This window comes from Genypterus blacodes, unplaced genomic scaffold (assembly GCF_046128005.1).
Source record: "Genypterus blacodes isolate CSIRO-AG114 ecotype Tasmania unplaced genomic scaffold, CSIRO-AGI_Gbla_v1 ptg000010l_1, whole genome shotgun sequence".
NCBI classification, from domain to species: domain Eukaryota; kingdom Metazoa; phylum Chordata; class Actinopteri; order Ophidiiformes; family Ophidiidae; genus Genypterus; species Genypterus blacodes.
This window is the reverse complement of record NW_027466824.1, coordinates 50,001-58,995: the sequence shown is the minus strand read 5'-3', so window position 1 is coordinate 58,995 and position 8,995 is coordinate 50,001. Positions and strand designations below refer to the sequence as shown.

General features: G+C 48.9%; 1 protein-coding gene across 3 annotated transcripts in view; it reads right to left on the bottom strand.

Annotated features, from left to right (window-relative positions):
* Positions 1-2,403: 2,403 nt before the first annotated feature.
* The window catches only part of ccser2a (coiled-coil serine-rich protein 2a), a 47,706-nt gene continuing 41,114 nt past the window's right edge, over positions 2,404-8,995 (bottom strand). For 2 of the 3 annotated variants that reach the window (XM_076159250.1, XM_076159260.1), the window contains exon 10: positions 2,404-6,888. In XM_076159250.1, the coding sequence (XP_076015365.1) occupies positions 6,181-6,888 (708 nt within the window). In that variant the 3' untranslated portion in view covers positions 2,404-6,180. The remainder of the gene's footprint in view (positions 6,889-8,995) is intronic. The other variant, XM_076159268.1, reaches the window with a different exon arrangement.

Sequence of the window (8,995 nt, the reverse complement as noted above, 5' to 3'; positions counted from 1 at the left end):
ATGTAATTTCCTGGCGGCATTAAGGCCAGGGGGGAATTGAACGGGGTGCAGCTGGCGAGTCATTGTGGCATTTCTTTCTAAGGATCAGTTGCTGTTCTCCCTTTCATCCATCACAGTGTTACCGGTGCAGCTCGACGGAGGAAAGACTCCCATCCAACGCTTCAATAAATACAAGAAGGTTAGGAAGGATAACAGAAGGTGGATCTCTTTCCTGCACTGGTGCTACTGCTCAGTGCTCGGGGCCACGAGTTTGGCTCCCAGCTTTAGTGAGAGAGAGGATGAAGACACGGGACTGATTGGAAGTAGATTTACTTTTTTGGGGAGGTTTGTTTGGAGAGGCATCCTTGTCTTAACCCTTCCATGGATATGTAGGCATCACTGTCCTGGATGTCCTTGGACGTGTGTTGTCTTTAGCCTGAATGTCTAAAGACTGTCTCTTATCTCCATGGACCTCCTGGGCCTCTATGGACTCTGATGTCCTTGGCCTGGGCATCCATGGACGGTATGATCGCACCGACCCCCTGCTGCTGAGCTGCTGTGCTGCTTCTATTTCCTACTGATGTTTGGGAAGAAGGAGTCTGTGTCTAATAGCTGGACGTTGTGTATGTGGACAGTTGGGTGAAGGCTGATGTCGGTGTTGCTATGCTGTATCCATGGCAGGACCAGGCCTGACCTCTTAATCATTCTGAATATGAAAGTATGCGCTGCATGTCCATATCATGTCTTAGACAACTCTCTGAAGCGGTAGACGGATAAATAACCGGGTCGTTTAATTTGATCCCAGCAATGTAGACAAGACCGCTTTGTTATGCATGGCAATTTCCCTCTGTGTGAGAGGGTCGCGTCCTAGAGGGGGTTGAACTCCCTCAGCTGCCAGGGGATCCAATTATGGTCGTGTCCCCTGCTCTCCCTCAGTGCGCGCTCCAGTGTTGTGTGTTTCCCCCCCACAGCCCTCTCTTTACATTCAACTTAAGCTGTCTCGCCTGCAGCCTTTGTGAATATATGAAAGTATTGCCGCAGGAAGAGAATTGGAGGTTGGCATTTCTCCTTCAAGAGAGCTGGCTGGGCCCCCTGGTGGCAGACAGTGAGGCACTTAGACTCCCCCCCCCCCCCCCCCCCCTTAAAGACCAATGAAAGTCAAATGCAAAAATTGCCCTCTGTCACTGCTTAAGCGTTTAAACACTCCTCTGCATTGACACAGCTGTTTCCAGGTTGACAAGCAGCGTAATGAAATAGCTCATATACTTCAGCTCAGTCTCTACATTAACCCCGTAACAACAGGCCTGAGATTAAGCTGCCGTACTGTACATACCATTAAAAGTGTCCCATATACCTTTTATGCACGACTCACCTCTTGGCTCACTGCAGGCACAACGGCCCAAACTCCAACATAGACACGTCCAAAAATATACTGCTGCAAAACCCCCTGCTTATCGCCACGAGCAACCAGATGTGCTTCATCCTACGCAGCAAGATGATGCAGGTTTTAACAAGGAAATGCAATAACTTACAATTTCTTGTGAAATAGATAAATAAATGTAGAGTGAACTTTTCCTCCCAGTGTTGTTGGTTGTTTCTCTTTTGGTTTCTTTAGAAGTTTCTCTAAATCAAAATATCAAGAAAGGCTTAGTTTAACACATGTTGAGTAAACACAGCAGCTGTTACAGACCAACTCGGCAAATTGAATTAAAATGCACTAGGTAAGATAAATACTTAAACTAATTTTCATCTGTTTTGGTCACAATCCTGTTTTTCTCTTTGCTCCTCCCCGACCTGTTCAATTCTGATTGTCCCTCTGGATGAATCAGGTGTAAACTCTGCATAGCCCTCTGAACCTTTGACCCTCTGGTGACATCCAAAGCTTCAGACGTCATTGTTCACACGCTCTTCCTCATTTGAGACTGTGTATCTCACAGGGAGGACGTGAGCCTCAGCGTGTTCCGTCTCCATCCTCCTTTAGTGTTTCCTCCTGACCCGTGTTCTTTCTGTTTGATGGAATGTGAGTTAACACAGCTCTCTCTTCATCCTACACCAACATGAAATCGCCTGAAAACATCTGAACTCATCAATATTACAGTTTAGATTCAAAGAGCACAGTTAACTTTGGAGAGGAGGACACCTCTGCTCTCGCTCTCCCACTTCCCCAAGTTTAATGACAGTGTGAGAGTTCAAAGCGCTCTTGTGTTTGTGTGAAGTGAACATTATTATACAACGTGTACAGACGCTGAAGGTTTGAGAGAAATGAGTAATCCACTACAAAGTTTCCGACTGTCTGCTGGACCGGAGTGTTTCCTCAACAGAAGTGAAGTTTATAGAAGTAGAAGTGCAGACGTTCAGTCAGAAAAGTTACATGAAGAGAAATGAAACGTGCCGAGGCCACGAGTTTGTTTCTCACAACCGTATTTTATTTCCGCAGATCGATAAGACAGCAAAAAGCAGGAAAACAAACCCAGCTAGACCTGAGATCAGCAGCGTTGCGTGTGTATGTGTAGGTATCGACACGCTCTATGATTCAGATCAATAAACAGCATCGACTTTGACAAACAACACATGATGGAATTCTCCTGTTCAACCTCAAACCCTGGTGTTTAACATTTTGCCTCTCTTGATCTTAGTGTTAAACCTTTTTAACGGAGCACATGCACGGTGGTGCTGCTGATCAGAACGGAGCAGAGCAGAGCAGAGCAGCAACCTGCAGGGACACACAAGAGCAACAAGGAAGCAACACAACGTGGAAGTGAACTCACCATGACACAAAAGTGAAAATGAACCTTGTAATCGAAAAAGACACCAAGATTCCACCACAGGTTTATCGCCGTGTTTTTATTTAAAAACAGAATAAAACAATTAGCATCGCAAATGGAGACCAAAACAAGCAGATGAAGCCTCTGAATCCAGTTTCCTGTTTCACTCTGCAGCAACCAATCGCGAGGTCTAAAGTGCATCAGATTAGAATTTTACTCAAGCATTTTTATTTTTTCACATTTGCATAATAGCTCACAAAAATATAGTGTAGCATTCCCTCATCTTTCTGCTTTAAACCCTAACACGCAGTTATCTGATGCGGCGATGGCACTCAGCAGATAAACGCAGCGGCAATCTGACGCCGAATCTGTGGAGGAAACAGGAGCAGCGACACCGCAGCACTTATCAGCTAAGTTTAAATCCCTCATTACCGCTCACACTGAGGGAGACTCAGACACCAGGAAGAGAACGACTCTCAGGGGAAAACACACAAATAGACTGGCAGTTACAATACTTTCATTATTATCAATATTATTATCATTATTATTATTATTACAAGCAACAGATCCATGATGAAGCAACGAGTCTGACACCTTTGGTTCCATTTTCCTTTTGTCTTAAGACTCTGCATTCAAATTGATCCAAGTTGCTGCAGTGAGTTTTCTTTCCGCGTGTGTGTGTGTGTGTGTGAATGTGTGTGTGTGTGTGTGTGTTTTGTAGCTACCAAGACTGATTGGCTTGACTGCTAAACTGAGCAGAGACATTGATTTGGAGATGGGGAATACAGCAGAGGGAGAGACGGATGGCACTGCCCTGCATTCCCTGGCATGGATTTGCCGTTGGCCGGTGTGCAGACACTCTCTCTCTCTCTCTCTCTCTCTCTCGCATCCTCTCTCTCTCTCTCACACACACGCACACACACTTTCAGGGGAGAAACATTGGCAACCAGAGGTGTCCGGAGACACACGTATACATACACACACACACACACACACACACCAGGCAACATTGATTTCCTGTTTGGCGTTACTAAGCTGTGAGTGACACAGCTGAGAGCGTCGGCTGCTCTCTGGACCACAGGATACACAAACAAACACACCATGGATTCCTCCTCTCCCATGTCCCTCACACACACACACCTTCATGACATTTGATATAGTCAAACATTCACACACACACACACAGACGCAGCTCTTCCCCATCACAGAGCGCTCGCTGCTCACTGCTTCTCCTGGTTTCTCCTGTTTTCTCCTCCTCCTCCTCCTCCATTAATCTGTTCCCCATTGTTTCTTCTTGGCTGATGCACAGCAGTAGAGTGATGAAGATGGCTTGGTTTGCATGGGAAAACACCCAAAAGAATAGAACAGGTGAACATGTGACCATGTAGAGTCACACAAACACCTCCGCCCACTTCCAGCCTCTATTTGGCAACAGTGTAGAAAGAGATCAGTCGGTACATGGAGAGAAACACAATAACAACAACAACAACACAGCTCTGCTCTCTTCATTAGGAGTTCACAATGGCCTCTCGTGTCAGAGTGCATGTGTGTGTGTGTGTGTGTGTGTGTGTGTGTGTGTGTGTGTGTGTGTGTGTGTATCTAGGTAGGGTTGCATTATTGGATGCAGCAGAGCAGACAGTGCCAGAGGCTGAGAGCAGGGGGAGTATGTGTGTGTGTGTGTGTGTGAGCCCCACACTGCTGAGGCCTGTGCGGGGAGCCATTATAGACCAGTACAAGTCTGACAAAACGCCACTTAACCCTCCAAAGCCCGACCGCCTCAAACCTCTCCCACACGTCAGGTGTTTCTAAAGAGACGAAATGAGACGCAGACGGAAAAGGGGAGGAAGCGACTGAAACACAATGGCGGCGGTGGCGGCTCCACACCTCTAATGAAGTCACCTGAGCTCCGTGTGTTAGCGTCGCTCAGGGAGACGGCTCAAAGGAATATGGGACAAATGCTGAAACACCACTTCATCCACTCACACACTCACACACTACAGGTTGATCCTCAGCACTACGTTAGCTTCCTGTGCTAACTGGCAGCTGGATGATTGAGCCACAATGCTTTTCAATCTTTTCACACTGAGTTAATCAAACCGTGTCAGAGTGACATCACCATCTACAAGAAGAAACACTGGAGACATCTGGAAACATCTGGTGAGAACACGGATCACTGAAACACTGAAACACTGAAACCTTCATGGAAACAGAGCCACAAACTCTGATGTGTCTCTTAGTGAAGCTGATTGTGACTCAAAGTAATCACTCAGAGTAACACCATTGATGTGCTTTGATTACCTGTGCACTCCTCCTTCCTGTCCCTTGTTCCACCAGAGGGGGCGCTTTAAACCCCCACATCGGTACACATACTGCAGTTTGAGAACCGCTAAGCTACATCTCAAATCTCCGCTTGTTCCAATAACACAAAGCAGAGACGCTCTAAGTATCTGAGTGCTTTTCTCCCCCTCACTAACTCCTCCCTCATTCCTCCTGCTACATCCCATAATCTCCCGTCTCAGCTCCACACTGTGGTCACTGCAGCTCCACGTTAGCATGAGTCCATGTTAGCATGAGTCCATGTTAGCACTCTGCACTGATCAGCTGCATTAACAAAGACTCCTTGGCTAATAAGCTCACTGCTGCTTCTCCTCCTCTCTCATCTCCCCCCGCTCCATACACACATGCCTTTAAACACACACACACACACACACACACACACACACACACACACACACACACTCCAGAGAGCCGGTGTGAATTTGCTCTTTGGTCCCCATTCCTCTTGTTTATTTATTCTTGTTTCTCTGCTTTAGCTCCCCTCTTCCCCTGGGCCTTCTCTCACACAGGAGAGGTCACACCCATGTCAGATGTGTGTGTAACGCCGTACGCAGCAGCGTGGCAGAGTGCACACACGCTTAACGGCTACACTTCTGAAGGTGCTAAGACCCTGTAGGTATGAGAGTCAAAACCAAACATACCAGAGGAAAGAACTGCAGCTGGTTACAGCGGCAGCAGCTGTGTGTGTGCGTGTGTGTGTGTGTGTGTGTGTGTGTACGGCTCCAGTCTGCATCAGCCTCATGTTAGTGCAGAGAAACATTGATCGCTTCTATGTCTGCTAAGGAAAAAGAAGAAGAGAGACTGAGAGGTTGTAAACTCTCTGTGTTTATGTTAGCAGGGAGCTACATGCTACATGAAGACGCTTAGCCAGGCTGGAGCTTCAGTTCTTTAGATGTGACACAGCCGGGCACAGGACCGATGTCAGCCACACAGACGGTCCCTGAGCGGTCCAGACGGCTTTGTGACGCCATGTTACCACGGACACTCAGGAGCTGTGATCACACTCTGATCATGTCATCTCTGTCTGAAGTATTGATGGATGTGCCTGAGCTCGTTCGGGGTTCTTTGGCTTAGGGGCGCCTGAGTGACTTGAAGGGGATCAGGATCCTGGCTGTCCCACAATCTCTGTGCTTTCCCTGGTTGAGCTCCATCCAGGCTTGAGCATGGCGTTTGAAGAGTTGATGCTCCCTGATTCTCTGAAAGGCTCTGACGCTCTGCGAGGCTGAAGCAGCGAAGCGCGACACCAACTCTGAACCGGCACCTGGGGTCCGGCTTTAAAGCAGGGAAGGCCTCTGGTCGGAGGGGGCAGCTGCTTGGTCCGGGGGTTAGCTGGCGGCCCGGAGGAAGACCTCGGTGTGAGCGAGGCAGAGCCGCCAGTGCCCCCTGGTGTGAGCGCAGGGAGAGACACGCGCTTGTGTAAGCGGGGAGGCTGCAGCATGCGAGGACAAGGAGAAGCAACAGATGGAGGAGTGGCAGAGCTGTTCTGCAGTGTTGCAGCAGCAGAGTCTCCACGCTCCAGCTGTGCCACAGACTGAGCTGCTGAGGCTGGAATGTCTCTGGCAGTTCCCCCCCGTGGAGTCCCTGAATCAGAGAGGTGGATGCTGAGATGACTCAGCTCGTCTGGCTCTGCTGGGCCGGACACATCTGCACTGAGGCCACAAGGAGGGCGTTCAGCGTCCACACAGGCTCCTCCCTCTACACCAGCACTGTCTGGGCTACTGTGGCCCTCGGTGGGGAGAGGTTTTGCTCGTCTTCGCTGGAAGAGGCGCTCGCTGAGGCAGGGTCTGGAAGGCTGTAGTACTTGAGGCTGCAGAAGAGAAGGAAGAGACAGGAGATCCATCATAAACAGAGAAAAGGCAGAAAGGAGATGAAATAATGCATAATGTGGCCGAGCTTCAGCTTTTAGAAACCTAGAGGAAATGTCTTTGAGTCCTTGTGGATTCTGGGCCTTTGAAAATCCAGCGGAAGAAGCTGGAAACTCTGAATCAAAAAGCTCCCTGAACTTCCTGCCTGTGTTTACTTTCAGCACGGCGTCACGTTTGCACCGCCCGCCGCTGACCTGCTCCTTAAACCAGGGAGGGGGGGGGGGGGGGGGAGCAACGTGACAGAGGCGCTGATTCAGCTCTCTGTGGCTGACAGAGGAAGAGTATAACCTTGCCATTTGAGTGTCTGGTTTCCTTGGAGACATTTTGCCGATAGCGGCTTCAGACGGACGCATTTGTGAGCCCTAAGATGTCTGCTGCCTGTGGACGGAGGATAGTGAGCCATTAGCAGAGAATTACTTTGGCGCCCTGCATGAGCTTTGACCAGAAAGGACAACAAAATAAAACCTCGTGTTGACGTCCATCTGCGAGGACGCTGGGACTAAGCTCAACGCCTCCAACACAACAGACACAGCCTGTGAGAGTGAAGCTCCTGATGCCAGATATGTGTCTCATTAGGAGGAGGGAATGAGTGATTAGTGATCTTCAGGGTTTTCATTGATTGATTGCTGGGTGAGGAAACAGGAGCGACACGTTTGCTTGTGTGTTTCTGTAGCTGCGTTGATGGAGCAGCAGCTTCAATCCTTAATGAAGCCCGGTGAAGTTAGTTTGAGGCGAATCCCACGCTGAGAGCTCATCAGGACGCCAGCCGCACACGTGTGGCTGGCGTCTGAGCTGAGGTGGAGAGAGAGAGAGAGAGAAGCCACAGCTCCATCTCCTGGGCTCCTGGGCTCCTGCCACAGTGTTTCATCTCTCTGACACACACACACACACATGATCCAAGGTTTCCTATCAAAGGCTGTAGCAGAGAGGATATTCTGAATCGCTCTAACAATACAGATGCAAACACTGGGAGTGTTTCAAACGTCTGTTCACCTCGGACGTGTTTCCTTCCTGTCAATCATTCTGTGACATTAAAATGCCGTCGCCCACCCAGAACTCAAACAAACACCTGGAAGACCGCAAAACAATTAGTATGGACGTGTAAAAACCACCGCGCTATGATGAGCCTCAACCGTCAACTGTCTGTGTGTCTGTGTGTGTGTGTGTGTGTGTGTGTGTCTGTGTGTGTGTGTGTGTGTGTGTGTGTGTGTGTGTGCTGTGAAGGGAATCACTCACTTTAAGGATGATTGCGATCACTTTACAGAAAATCAGCAGTCTAAGGAAGAAATGTGTCAATTTGAGGACCAATAGAGGTTGGATGAATACTCACAGTTACCAAACTCATCTCCAGCCTCATCGTCACATTGGGAAGGGAAGGGGGGGGGGCGCACATGACTGGAATACCAACAAGGAAGAGTACAATCAGGAGGTACATTATCCTCATTGAATGACTTTGTTGTAGCACTGGGGGAAGACGTGAGGGAGGAGATGAGAGTGGCAATGTGGCGTCACATCGGTTTAGAGAGCCGGATCAGACTTCAAAGTGCTGCTGATACAGGTAACAAGCTGCTGCTGCTGCTGCTGCTGCTGGAATGCTGCTGCTGATCAGTCATGGACGCAGGAAAGGCAAACACACTCCAGATGCTGAAGCTGGATTACTGGATTAGTACAAGTCAAGTCTGTGAGTGTTATTATTGATCCAATCCAGCAATCTAACGTAAACAAATGCACACAGATGGACTTAGCGACACATGCCTGCTATATATGGACACGAAAGATACAAATGATATGGAGACTAAACAGAACTGCAGCCTAAATGAATGAAAAAACAGTAAATTCAATGCCAAAACAAAAAGAAAGAGCTGAGTTAAACACACACAGAGTCAGCAGCACAGCCGGTGCACAGCATGCAGACACGCATGGAGACGGGCATGCGTGTGCCGGGTGTGGCAGGTCCACGCCGCGGCTCACACACATGCAGGGGGAGGGGGGGGGGGCAGCATGTCGCCCGTGTGTTAGAGGAAGTGTTACTGTACCACGCTCTGTCAG